The 14280-nt window shown below is 50.7% G+C and overlaps 2 protein-coding genes across 2 annotated transcripts in view; both read left to right on the top strand.

Annotated features, from left to right (window-relative positions):
• Window positions 1-14280, top strand: part of BMP8A (bone morphogenetic protein 8a) — a 41529-nt gene that overhangs the window by 14384 nt on the left and 12865 nt on the right. Inside the window, exons 2-3 of the mRNA XM_065930086.1 lie at window positions 728-917; window positions 1342-1490. Coding sequence (XP_065786158.1) covers window positions 728-917; window positions 1342-1490 — 339 coding nt within the window. The remainder of the gene's footprint in view (window positions 1-727; window positions 918-1341; window positions 1491-14280) is intronic.
• LOC136164710 (succinyl-CoA:3-ketoacid coenzyme A transferase 2, mitochondrial-like) lies at window positions 4233-5786 on the top strand. Its single transcript, XM_065930075.1, has one exon. It carries the CDS (start codon window positions 4233-4235, stop codon window positions 5784-5786), a length of 1554 nt encoding a protein of 517 aa, XP_065786147.1.

Raw genomic sequence — 14280 nt, 5'->3', positions numbered from 1 at the left:
CTCCAGGAAGCCCCTTCAGATCACGCCATGGGACCCTTGAACTTCCCCCATGCTTGACACAGCATCTTTGGGCGCTGTCATCCTACCCCGCCTTCTGGTCCTTTCCACATCTCCCTCAGGTCCCCCTCCTTCTCCCGCTTGTTCCTCTCACCCTTTGCTGGGTGTCACGGCTGCTGTTTTCTCTGCTGGTGCCATTGTCCCTCAGCTCTCGGCCATTGCTCATGCTGGTCCCTGGCGCTATGGTTTCCTCTCCCTTGACATCACGGCACATCCACTCTCACCCCCAAGGCCCAGCTCCGAAGTCAGCTACACGACCAATCTCCCCTCCCCTGCCATGCAGACACCAGCAGGCTGTGGGAGCCCTCGTCCCACTCAAGTGCACTCAGCTGTGTCTCTTTTCAGCCTTGGGTCTCATCTGTCTCCCCAGAGGAGGGACCTGTCCTGTACCCCATCTGTGGGTCCAGCAGGATGCTGAGCGGGGCAGGCCGGGTTTGGGGCTCGGGGGCCAGCCGTGGTCGCTGCCCTGCGGCACCGCGCGTGCCGGGCGCTGAGCCAGGCATCTCACCACACGGCTCTCGGGGCCCTCTGAGCACCCAGGAGGCAGAGCTGGGACAAGCCTGTTCTCGAGGAGGCAGTCAGGCCCGCCCAGACTGCCCAGGCCCCCGGCTCCCACCCTGGAGCCCGAGCCCGAACCACGAGTGACCGCCAGCCCCGCTCTGCCTTGCAGTGGAGCGCGACCCCGCCCTGGGCCACCAGGAGCCCCACTGGAAGGAGTTCCGCTTTGACCTGACTCAGATCCCGGCCGGGGAGGCCGTCACGGCCGCGGAGTTCCGGATCTACAAGCTGCCCAGCACCCACCCGCTCAACCAGACGCTCCACGTCAGCATGTTCGAGGTGGTCCCGGAGCAGCCCAACAGGTGCCTGCCCCACACCCCCCACACACCCGCTCAAGCCTCTGTCGGAGCGTCTGGTCCAGGCCTGGGGTGCATTTCCCAGAAGACAGAAGGGGAGCTTCCTGGGCAGCCCACCCTCAGAGAAGATGTTTGGCCCAAGGCCTCGTGTCACCATGGGGACAGGCCAGCATCAGCCCTGGATTCAAGTCCCCGCCTCGCTGTCTTGGCTGTGGGGCCATGGATGGGTCACTGAACTCCTGAGCCTCAGTTTCCCCATCTGTGCATGGGCTCTGTAACACCTTTGTAGAGTAGACAGTGAAATAAGGCCTGGAAGGCACCCAGGCCAGAGCCAGGCGGGTAGATGCCCCGCTCATGGTCCCCCGGCGGGCACTGGAAACACAAAGGCAGCTGTGCCGGCCCTCGGTTAATTGTTCTTTCGTGTCCACAGGGAGTCTGACTTGTTCTTTTTGGATCTTCAGACGCTCCGATCTGGGGACGAGGGCTGGCTGGTGTTGGACGTGACAGCAGCCAGTGACCGCTGGCTCTTGAACCATAACAAGGACCTGGGACTCCGCCTCTACGTGGAGACAGATGATGGTAAGACTGGGGTCAGCATCGAACCTTCCCCTGGGGGCTCCTCCAAGGAAGCTGCTGGCAGCAGTCACAGCTGGAGCCCCCTCATTTGGCCCCGAGGGCTGGCCTTTCTCAGGCGAGGGGACCCAGTGGGTAGGTAGAAGGGTCCCACATGTGGCACAGCAGGAAGCCCCCTACTGGCAGAGATCCTCTCCTCCTGCAGGACCAAGACTAGAGCTGCTAAGAGTGAGCTCATGGTTTCCCTCCCCGAGAAATGGGTGAGTCTTTCTACTCTACAGAGCTATCTTGTGCCCCAGGAGTTTCCGTCACGGGCAGAGTGAGGGGATGTGCTCACACCCTTAGACTCTTAGGCAGAGGCCCGGGTATGAATCTGGACTCTGCAGTCTTCTAAGCAACTTGGCAAGTTGCTTGCCTTTCCAAGTCTCAGTTTCCTTATCTGTTAAGTAAGGATTCGTGCCTTCATGCATTCATTCAGCAGGTGTTTGGGGGAGAGCCTCTTTTATCCCGGCAATGGGACTAGAAATGCTGAAGGTGGGCCCATGTTGGTGTGTCTGAGTTACAGCAAGGGGCTGCCGTGGCTGGAGCACAGAGGGACAGGGAGTGATTGTGAGGAGGTTGAGAGAAGTGGCCAAAATATCAAGTATGAAATCAGTGTTATTTTTTTAAGAGCAGTGGAGGATGGCAGGATCTGATTCAGCTGTGTATAAAACCACCCTCTGAGACACTCCCCCTCACGGAGGTGTAGCCTCTTCCCCTCCTTCAGGGTGGGCTACACTTGGTGACTTGCTTCCAAAGTGTGCACAGGCTGAGGCAGTAACTTTAGGGAGGACCCTGAGCGGCACTCCCTCAGCCAGGTACCTGGGCTCCCATGAACACCTCATGTAGCTCCCAGACACCCTTGATCTGACAAGATGAGAACACTTCACCTCCGTGGTCTTTATCCTCGGAACCCAGAACCCCAGTCTCACCATGAGAAAACCACCAGACAACCTGAACTGAAGCACATTCTACAGAAAAAAGACACTGATGGAGAACTAATGAAATCCGAGTCAGTCATGGTGTTTAGTAAATAATAAGAAACCAATATTGGTTCATTAGTTGTAAAAAAGGTACCATAGTCATTTAAATGTTAACACTTGCCAGGTGAAACTGGGCCTGAGCATATGAGAACTCTATATAATCTTAGAGTATTTTCTCTGAATCCCAACTATTATAAAATGAAAAGTTCATTTATCTTATGTACAAAATAAAGGTCCCCTGACTTCAGTGGGGAGAGTAGACTGTGGGGGACAAGAGCGAAGTCAGAGAGGCCCCAGAGCCTCACAGGGTCGAGGTGGGAGCTGGGGATGGGGGTGCTTGTCCAGGGGCGAAACGGAGGAGGGTGCTTGGAGGAGGTGTTGGTGACAGGACTGAGTCAGTGGCTCTTTTTAACAGGTTTGGTTTTGTTTTTGCCCAAGGTGGGGAAAAACAGAGGAGGAGCAGGTTTGATACAGGAAGGCAAGAGGTCTCCTTCGGCAGGGGTGTCGTTGAGGCCTGGCTAGACTATCCATGGAAATGTCGTTCCTGGACCAGAAGTGCTGGGGACAGAGGTGTTGGAGCCCGTGACCCAGTTCAGCTCAGTTCAGTCACTCAGTTGTGTCCGACTCTTCGCAACCCCATGAATCGTAGCACGCCAGGCCTCCCTGTCCATCACCAACTCCTGGAGTTCACTCAAACTCATGTCCATAGAGTCAGTGATGCTATCCAACCATCTCATCCTCTGTCGTCCCCTTCTCCTCCTGCCCCCAATCCCTCCCAGCATCAGGGTCTTTTCCAATGAGTCAACTCTTCGCATGAGGTGGCCAAAGTATTGGAGTTTCAGCTTCAGCATCAGTCCTTCCAATGAACACCCAGGACTAATCTCCTTTAGGATGGACTGGTTGGAAGAGGAAAACAACAGAATAGGAAAGACTAGAGATCTCTTCAAGAAAATTAGAGATAGCAAGGGAACATTTCATGCAAAAATGGGCTCGATAAAGGACAGAAATGGTACGGACCTAACAGAAGCAGAAGGTATTAAGATGAGGTGGCAAGAATACACAGAAGAACCGTACAAAAAAGATCTTCATGACCCAGATAATCACGATGGTGTGATCACTCACCTAGAGCCAGACATCCTGGAATGCGAAGTCAAGTGGGCATTAGAAAGCATCACTATGAACAAATCTCGTGGAGGTGATGGAATTCCAATTGAGCTATTTCAAATCCTGAAAGTGAAATCCTGTGAAAGTGCTGCATTCAATATGCCAGCAAATTTGGAAAACTCAGCAGTGGCCACAGGACTGGAAAAGATCAGTTTTCATTCCAATCCCGTTACCCAGAAGTGGATTTTTTTTTGGGCGGGGGGGGGGGGCGAGTTGACAGCTGTAGCGCACCTGGGAGGAAGGGAGACGATGGCGAGGGCAGGAGGCCGGCGCCCAGGCTTCCCGGGAGGGACGTCGTCTCGGGGTCTCCGAGCGTCAGGCCCCAGATCCCTCTGGTCCTCTAGACGATCCAGGCGGTCCCGCCTCCCGCCCGGCGGCCCGGGAAGCTCTGCCCCTTGGGCCCTCGGAGCGCGGAGACGGGCCGAGCGGCGGGAACCAGCCTGGCGGGAGCATCACGGCTGGGCACCCCCTGCTCTGTGACGCGCGGGCGGGGACGCACGGTTGCCTCCTGTCCCCGCCTGTCCCCGCTGGGCCCGGAGCCCGAGCTGGAGCGGAGCGGACGATGGCGGCTCTGCGGCTCCTGGCGTCGGTGCTCGGGCGCGGGGTCCCCGCCGGCCGCTCGGGGCGCGCGTTGACCAAAGGTGGCGCGTGCGGCTTCTCCTGCAGCGCCCGCGCGCGCGCCAGGTTCTACACGGACCCGGTGAAGGCCGTGGGAGACATCACTGACGGCTCGAGGATCATGATCGGAGGCTTCGGGCTCTGCGGGATCCCGGAGAACCTGATAGGGGCGCTGCTGAAGACCCGCGTGAAGGACTTGACCGTGGTCAGCAGCAACGTGGGGGTGGAGAACTTCGGTCTCGGCCTTTTACTGGGGACCAAGCAGATCACCCGCATCATCTGCTCCTACCTGGGGGAGAACTCGCTCTGTGAGCACCAGTACCTGGCAGGTGAGCTGGAGCTGGAGATCACGCCCCAGGGCACCCTGGCCGAGCGCATCCGCGCGGGGGGCGCCGGTGTGCCCGCCTTCTACACCCCCACGGCCTATGGGACCTTGGTCCAGGAGGGAGGCGCACCCATCAGGTACTTACCGGACGGCCACATCGCCATCCTCAGCCAGCCCAGGGAGGTGAGGGAGTTTCATGGGCAGCACTACCTGTTGGAGCATGCCATCACCGCCGATTTTGCTTTGGTGAAAGGCTGGAAGGCCGACTGGGCAGGAAATGTCATCTTCAGGGCCAGCGCCAGGAACTTCAACGTGCCCATGTGCAAAGCTGCCAGAACCTCCGTGGTGGAGGTTGAAGAAATTGTGGACGTGGGGTCCTTTGCCCCAGAAGACATCCATGTTCCTAACATTTATGTGGATCGCATTATACAGGGGGAAAAATATGAGAAAAGAATTGAGCGTTTAACTGTCCGGAAAGAGGATGATGAAATATGCAAGTCTTCAGATAACATTAGGACACGGATCATCAAGCGGGCAGCTCTTGAATTTGAGGACGGCATGTACGCCAATCTGGGCATCGGCATCCCTCTCCTGGCCCCCAACTACATCAGCCCCAACATCACCGTGCACCTTCACAGTGAGAACGGGATCTTGGGCTTGGGTCCCTTTCCACTAAAAGAGGAGGTGGACGCGGACCTCATCAACGCGGGCAAGCAGACAGTCACCCTTCTTCCTGGGGGTTCTTTTTTCTCCAGTGATGAGTCATTTGCCATGATTCGGGGGGGACACATCAACCTGACCTTGCTGGGAGCCATGCAGGTTTCCAAATATGGTGACCTGGCTAACTGGATGATACCCGGCAGGAAGGTGAAAGGCATGGGGGGTGCGATGGATCTGGTGTCCAGTTCCAAGACGCGCGTGGTGGTCACCATGGAGCACTGCAACAAGGCCAACGAACCCAAGATCGTGGAGAAGTGCACCATGCCGCTGACTGGGAAGCGGTGTGTGGACCGAATCATCACCGAGAAAGCCGTGTTTGACGTGCATAAGAAGACAGGACTGACCCTGATTGAGCTCTGGGACGGCCTGACCGTGGAGGACATCAAAAAGAGCACGGGGAGCCCCTTTGCTGTCTCCCCGAACCTCAGACCCATGCAGCAGGTCAAAATGTAGCCCAAGAGTGAACCTCGGTCCCAGAGTGTGTGCTTCTGCCTTCACCTCCCAGGACTGCATTCCAAGGAAGCCACAGTCACAATTGTACATTTCACCAGCATCTGGCGGCTTTGTCCTGCCATCCCAGGCTGGCTGCCCCTGAATAGGCTTTGTTCTCTCAGGAGAGATGTGCCTTTAATTAAAAATGAAAGGAAAACAGACACTGCTTTTCTTTGTATGTCCTGTGAGTTCTGGGAAAGCTCTGTTTCCCTCACCCTCCTCCCTGTCTGTGATATTGTTACTGAAAATGCAAGTCCTTGCGCCTGATGCACAGTGAGGCCAAACAGTACGAAAACATTGGAGTTTGGAACAAAGAAAGGTTTATTACAGGGCCATGCAAAGAGATGCATGGCTTATGCCCTAAGAACCCTGAAAACTTTCAGCAAAGCCCTTTTATAGGCAAGGTGAGGAAGGTACATGGTTAGTTGTTGCAGATTTCTTGGTGACAGATTCTTCGCTCTTAAAGTCAGGTCATTGTCAGGTAAGGATGTTCCTGTAAATCTCTACCAAATGAATGTTATTCTCTGCCCTGACAATAAAGGGAAAGGTCCCAAGACACAACTTTCACCCTCCAGGGTCTCAGTCCTAGCTAAGAGGAGGCAGATCTCAGTTGGCAGCTCCCTCAGGGCCAGGTTCCCAGACTCTGCCCAGCTATCATCACTGAAGGAGCCAGGCACCCAACCCAACCAGCTCTTAGGCTCCTCAGGCCGCCTGAAGAGGGGGGAGATCAGGTCCCACAAACTGCGACCCAGGCAGACTGCCACTGCTATCTGGCCACAGAGACAAGGATTGGGGAGAGGTTCACTGCTGCCTCAAGGCCTGGGCCAAGGCTAGTTGATGGCTTTGGTGAGGGCTCTGGAGCCCTGCAGGATACAGCCCTCAGTCTGTTCCCTGGGCACCCCAGCTCACCTGCTGGCCCAAGCCTGGGTGAGCTGGAGGGCTTCTGGGAGAAAGCCAGGATCCACCTGTTACCCACTCTCCACCTCATGACCATCACTCCACTGTTTTCTGAATCCCCTCACTAACTGTCCTTTCTTGACAATTGGTGGCTTGTAGGCGGGGCCCATTGGAGAAGGAAATGGCAACCCACTCCAGTATTCTTGCCTAGAGAATCCTGTGGACAGAGGAGCCTGGTGGACTGCTGTCCATAGGGTTTGCATAGAGTCGGACAGGACTGAAGCGACTTAGCATGCATGCATGCATTGGAGAAGGAAATGGCAATCCACCCCAGTGTTCTTGCCTGGAGAACCCCAGGGACGGAGGAGCCTGGTGGGCTGCCGTCTATGGGGTCGCAGAGAGTAGGACACGGCCTGAAGCGACTTAGCAGCAGCAGCAGCAGGCGGGGCCCATTACAGCACCGACCAATGACTGAACAGGACCAGTAATGGTCACTCACTGACAGTTGGTTGCTTATGGGGGAGCGAGGCACCGACCAATGGCTGAGCAGGACCCGTTGCTTGGTAACAGGGTGCGGAGTAATGAGAAGCAGCAATGGCTGCAGGTTAGGGGCTGCCCTCACTGCTCTGTTACAATATTTACCTTAAGTTCTTTGCAGCTTGAGATGATCCCACAGTAAGGGTTTCATTGAAGTGTCTGCTGTCATAAATGGATCCTGAAATGTAAGGGAAAGTAATGGAGGAGAAACCGTTACGGAGCACAAGTTCTCTGCTCACCGCTTGACGGATCAACCAATCCGGAGACAAGTTTTAGGGGCAAGGAAGAATGACTCTAATAAGAAAGCTAGCAGGCCGAAAAGGTGGCAGACCAGCGTCTCAAAAAACCCATCTTGTGCCAGTCCCCATTTGCGCCCCTTTTAGGCAGAGGAGGGGGAAGGGACTACTGCAGCGCCAACTTACTGGGACCACTAACAGTTGCTTGTTGACAGTAGTTCATTTAGGGGAGGGTCTTGGGAGAGGTCCCGCCCCTGTTCCCCACTGCCCATGTCCATTTCACAGTCTTGTGGTAAAAAGGGGTAAGGATCTTTCTGACTACTTCCTGTTGAATAGGGGCAATGAGGGGATGATTCTAAAATGGAATTGATCAGCTTTGGGTTGAGAATATTCCTTAAAATTTTAATAAGCACTACAATTCTTTATCTTGAGAATATTCGTTAAAATTTTAGTAAGCACTACAATTCTTTATCTACAACTATTTGAACATAATGAAATCCTTCTATGAAAGTGAAAATATTTATTTATTTGGGGCTGCATCGGGTCTTAGTGGCGGCACGTAGGATCTTTGTCGTGACCTGCAGAATCTTCCCTTGTGGCACACAGGTTCACAGGTTTCTCCCTAGTTATGGTACATGGGCTCAGTAGTTGTGGCGTGCCAGGCTTATTTGCCCCACAGCATGTGAGATCGAGGTTCCCAAGGATCAACCCCACATCCCCTGTATTGGAAGGCAGATTCTTAACCACTGGACCACCAGGGAAGTACCTACCATGAAATTTTAATCTCAGTACTTACCCTTTTCAAAGAGTAACCTTAAATCTCCTAAGGGTTTACAAACCCGTTGCTCTCTAGGTCTCTCAGGAGTTGGGTCATTTTCTCCCTTTTGAAAATATTTATTTGGCAGTACATAGGACCCAGTTCCCTGACCAGGGATGGAACCCAGGCCCCCTGCAATGGGAGCATAGAGTCTTAGCCACAGGACCAGAAGGGAAGTCCCAAGAGCTGGGTAATTTTCTGATGACAATGGGGCTATCTTAACCCAAGTGAGATGAATCCATGGCTTTACTCCAATTAAACTGACAGATGAGTGCATGATAAGGACCACATGTGGTCCTGTCCACTTGCGATCAGCTGATGCTCAGGCCCTTATTCTCTCTGGGTTTTAAGGAGAGAAAACTCTCTTGGTCTCCAGATGCGAAAGGATACGAGGCTACCTCAGTTGGATAGTCAGACCTGCTGGAAGCAAACTCATGAACAGAGGTTAGTATAGTGCCCAGAGTTTTCACAGAATTGGCAACTGCTAGATCTTTCAGAGCACTTATAGATTCTCCTGCCCAGGCAGACATCTGGAATGACCACAATGATACAATATTTCAGAGGGGCTTAATTTAAGCCTACTTCTGGGAACCACTCTGACTAGTAGCAGGGCAACTGGCAAGGCTGTATCCCAAATTAAGTTAGTCTCTTCACATATTTTAGCAATGCTCCTTTTTAATGTTTGGTTCATTTTCTTGGTTTTTTCTGCTGATTGTGTTCTCCAGGATAAATGTAGATTCCAAGTAATTTGCAGTGCCTTAGACACTTGTTGGGTTTTGCTAGAGACAAAAGCAGGCCTATCATCACTTGGAAGGGAGTGAAGCAGTCTGAATTGGGAGATTATTTCCTGAAAGAGGGCTTCCCTTGTGGCTCAGACAGTAAAGAATCTGCCTGCAATGCAGGAGACTTGGGTTTGATCCCTGGGTTGGGAAGATTCCCCTGGAGAAGGGAACAGCTACCCACTCCAGGATTCTGGCCTGGAGAATTCCATGGACAGAGGAGCCTGGCAGGCTACAGTCCATGGGCTCACACAGAGTTGGACACAACTGAGCAATTTACACTTTCACTTTCCTTAAGGAGAACCTTAAGCATTTCTGAGGCTTTTTCTTTCCTGGTGGGATATGCCTCCGCTTACCCTGGAAGAGTGTGCACAAATGCTAGTGGGCATCTGAAATTTCCTGTGACTCAAAGCATTTGAGTAGTCTGTTTGCCAGTCCTCAGAGGGGCAGGCTCCTCTGTGTTGAGTCCCTATCTGAGGAGGTCTGACAGCAGTCCTGGGGCTATTTTTCACACAAATCATGCAATTTTGAGTGACTCGCTGGATGGTCCTTTGTACGTTAGGCCCCATTTATGTACTTTTGCACTCGGTAGTCGAAGTAAAGGGCTCAAAACCATGTCCCTTTAAAGCTTCATAAAGGGGCTTCACCATGAGCCCATAGTTCAGGATCCAAATCCAACAGAACACTGCCATTCCCAGAAACCCCCTCAGTTGTCTGTGAATCTTGGGTGTTCCCAAGCCTGTGATTACCTGCAGGCAAAATACTTCACTGTCCATGGGAAAGAACAAAACTCAGACATGTGACTTACTGCTTATGTACTTGGGCCTTTTTCTGGGAGAGCTTGTATCCACAATGGGCCAAATAATTCAGGATTCTTATAGTGTTTTGTAGACACTTATCATGTGTAAGTCTTGCTAAAAGCATATTGCCCGTAGATTGGAATAAGAGTCTTTCATCCAATATTAAGTTTCTCAGGTCCCTCACTAACATATCTCCAAACAAGGTGAGGAATTCTTAAGTCCTCGAGGCAGGCAATACTATTGGACTCTCTGTGTTTCTGGGTCCTGCCATTCAAAAGCAAATAGCTACTGTGATTCTTCTGCAGTAAGAATGCAGAAAAAGGCATCTTTCAAGTCCAAAACTGAGAACAAGTTATTTTCTCCCAGAAGAGTTCTAACCAGAGTGTGTGGATTAGGTTGGGCTTCCCAGGTTGATCAGTGGTAAAGAATCCACCTACCAATACAGGAGATATGGGTTCAATCCCTGGGTCAGGAAGATCCCCCGGAGAAGGAAATGGCAACCCACTCCAGTCTTCTTGCCTAGGAAATGTCATGCACAAAGGGGCCTGGTGGTCTACAGTCCATGGGGTTACAAAGGAGCTGGACATGACCTAGCAAATAAACAAAACAATGGATTAGGTACCACAGAGTGCAAATCTTGAACTATTTCATTAATAGCCCTTGAGTCTTGGACAAAGTGATACTCTGTTGAGTTTGGCATTATTTATCTTTATTTTTGGCTGTGCTGGGTCTTCCTTATTGCACTTTTTTCTCTAGTTGCAGCTCTCAGGAGCTACTCTTTTGTTGCGATGCAAGGGCTTCTCATTGCCATGACTTCTCTTGTTGTGGAGCACAGGCTCTAGGCTCATGGGCTTCAGTAGTTTCAGCACTCAGGCTCAGTAATTGTGGCTCACGGGCTTAGGTGCTCCTCGGCATGTGGAATCTTCCAGGACCAGGGATTGAACCCGTGTCCCCTGCATTGGCAAGCAGATTCTTATCCACTGCACCACCCAGAAAGTCCAAGTTTGGCTTTTTGATTGGGAGGATGGGGTGTTATTCGGGAACCTGCAATGTTTAGTCAGTCCTGTTTTAAGAATTTTTTCAAGAATTGGCTGAATTCCCTTTTGGGTCTCTTGCCTCAGAGGGTATTGCTTTAGATTAGGTGCCCCAGTGTCCCTTTTTAGTGGGACTTGTATTAGCCATGCATTTTTGGCCTTTCCTGGGGTGCCATCAGCCCATACTTCCAGCCTTACCTTTTTTCAGACCTCAAGGGCAGAAGCGGTGGGGAAGAGCTCTGTCACCTTTTCTGGGGTGTCCATGAGCGCCATCTGTAGCTTACAGCATGCTCTGGTGGGATCCTGATGTCAAGCTACTTTGACAAAAAATTTACTTGAGCATTTAAGTTACAAACAAGATCTCAACCAGAAAGATTGGACATGCTGGCATATATAGGAAACTGTATTCCAGGATGAGGTCACCTAACTGGCATTCTAGAAGTTTGTAAGAAAGAATAATTTTGTACTTTTCCAGAAACTCTTGTGACCAGGATGGACTGAGATGTTTTCTGTCATCTTGGTATTTACCAATCAGAAAGTCAGTCAACTTGTCCCTCACTGTCAAAGTTACCTGGGACCCTGCAGGGAAATTGGAACTTACGTCTAAGGGAGCCCCCAGTCCTCTTCATTCATCATCAGAGTGTTCCTCTCTTTCTACCATATGAAAGGCTCCTGTCTTTCTTTTATCGTTTTACTTTTTTATTCTTTAGCCTAGGGCACTCCTTCTTCTATGCCCTTCCTCCTTACAGTAAGCACACTGTTTCCTCCCCATGTTGGCTTACTTCTCTTCCGGTTACTTGCTTTCCAGGAATCCAACGCTGTGGCCAGAAAAGTTGTGTTCTGTCTTGCATCCTCTTCCTCTGACCTTGTTCCCTGTTGTTGAACACCTTAAAAGCAATATCTACCAGTTGAGAAGGGCTCATTCCAAAGATTCCATCTGACTTTTGTAGTTTTCTTCTTATATCTGGATGCTTTGCCCAATGAAGGTCATATTTACCATTCTCATATTTTCAGGGGCCTCAGGATCTGTACCAGTATTGTGCCTATAAGCTCGATAAATTCTTTCTAGAGACTCTGATGGATCCTTATTGAGTTTTTGGTGTATCTCTTGAATTTTGTTTAAGTCTTTTGCCTGATCTTTCAAAGACCCACTATGATGCACTTCCTATAATGCTTTAGGAGCAGCATGTCTCCATTATTAGGATCCCAGTTGGTCTCAACAATAGGGACTGCCAGATCTGCTTCTGGAATTCCATCTGGATCTGCTAGATGAAGCTGGTTTGCTCCCTCTCTAACCTTGTCAATGACTATCCTTCTTTCATCCCCAGCAAGCATCATATTCATAAGAGTATGAATGCCTGCCCAGGAGGAATGATGAGTGGCAAAGCTAGCAGTGAAAAGTTCAGTCATATAGAAGGGGTCTCAGTATATAGGGTTATTGGGTTTTCCAGTGAAACAGATCTGAAGTTGAGAATGGCTTATGTATCCATAGAAACCCAGCCGGCTGGCCATCTGCATTAAAGCCTCCTACAGGATATCAGCACAAGGAAAATTGCCATTTCAGAAGTGGCTCCCCGTCCAAACTGGGTACCCTATTGGGTCTTAAATGGTTACACCAAACCAGGTCCCTGTGCCTGGGAGTTAACATGAAGTGAAGTGAAAGTTGCTCAGTTGTGTCCAGCTCTTTGTGACCCCATGGACTATACAGTCCATGGAATTCTCCAGGCCAAAATACTGGAGTGCATAGCCTTTCTCAGAATGGGTAGCCTTTCCCTTCTCCAGGGGATCTTCCCAACCCAGGGATCAAACCCAGGTCTCCTGCATTGCAGGCAGATTCTTTACCAGCTGAGCCACAAGGGAAGCCCTAGAATACTGAAGTGGGTAGCCTATCCCTTCTCCAGTGAATCTTCCCAACCCAGGAATTGAACCGGGGTCTCCTGCATTGCAGGAGGATTCTTTACCAACTGAGCTATCAGGGAAACTGGGGGTTAACACAGAACTTCTAATTGATCCCCATAAGTAGGGGAAATAGGAGGCAGTAAACACGTTGGTAGCATGGTGGGTGCAGGGTGGCTCGAACAACTGCTAGTGCAGTCTGCTCAGCTAGTGGGAGAGCTAGGTTGGCCAGAGAGGGGTTTAAAGTTTTGAAATAACATGTCCTCACTCTCGCTTTCTTCCCTCCCTCTTGTAGAACAGGTTTTCCCTTTAGACGCTGTACCATGATACAGCAGTCTCTGCCTTCTCCTTCTCTTGATACAGTAGCATAAATGCTTCTACCTCAGGATCTCATCATTTCTCCATGCTTTTTCACAGAACAATTCTAGTGCAAGGCTGTATAATAATTAGGTGAGCTGTTCAAGGGCCATTGCTCTCCTGATCCCAATGTATACTGGGACCGCATACTATTTTTTTTATTTTACTTATTTATTTTTTGGCTGCACTGGGTCTTCATTGCTGCACATGGACTGTCTCTAGTTGTGGCCAGCAGGGGCTATTCTTTGTTGCAGGCACAGGCCCTAGGGCACACAGGCTTCAGTAGTTGTGGTGCAGGCTCATGAACATTGCTCCAAAGCATGTGGGATCTTCCTGGACAGGGATCAAACCTGTGTCCCCTGCATTGGCAGGCAGATTCCCAACCACTGGATCACCAAGGAAGTCCCAGGACCACACCCTATTCCAGAAGAATATCATCTCTTCCTTAGTCATGGGCCCACAGCTATATTTTTACCTATTTATTTAAGATACACTCCAAAGGGCTTTCCTTAGGGACAGCTGTATTTCCCATATTTATAAGTTACAGAATAACAAAACATGGACTTCCTTGGTGGTCCAATGGCTAAGAATCAGCCTGGCAATGCAGGGGGCATGGGTCCTGTGCACCTAGAGCCTGTGCTCTGTGACTGGAGAAGCCATTGCAATGAGAAGCTCATGTACCACAACGAGGAGTAACCCCCACCCGCCACAACCAGAGAAAGCCCACGTGCAGCAGCAAAGACCCAGTGCAGCCAGAAATAAAAATAAATCAGTTAATAATAACTTTTAAAAATAAACGTTAAAAAATAAATTTAAAAAAAACACAACAAAACACAAAAAAGCACAAGCAAATTCCAATACCAAAAGCATAAAGAGATTCCATCCTGAATGAATGCCAAACAAAACCCAATGAACTGGTTCACAACTGGAAGAGTCCAGCAATTTCCCTCTCCAACAAGATATCCCAATCAAATGAACAAATCGGCTTTTCCCTTAAAGGAAAAAGCCTTAGCTGAGAGGAGAAAACCTTCATGGTTTTATACGGTATAGGGAAACTGTTGGCTCCCGAATGTCAGTTCCTTGCTCCAATTGCCATGCACTG

The sequence above is a fragment of the Muntiacus reevesi genome, chromosome 1, assembly GCF_963930625.1.
Source record: "Muntiacus reevesi chromosome 1, mMunRee1.1, whole genome shotgun sequence".
NCBI classification, from domain to species: Eukaryota; Metazoa; Chordata; class Mammalia; order Artiodactyla; family Cervidae; genus Muntiacus; species Muntiacus reevesi.
Note: the sequence above shows the minus strand (reverse complement) of the source record. Positions and strands in the feature narration are given on the sequence as shown.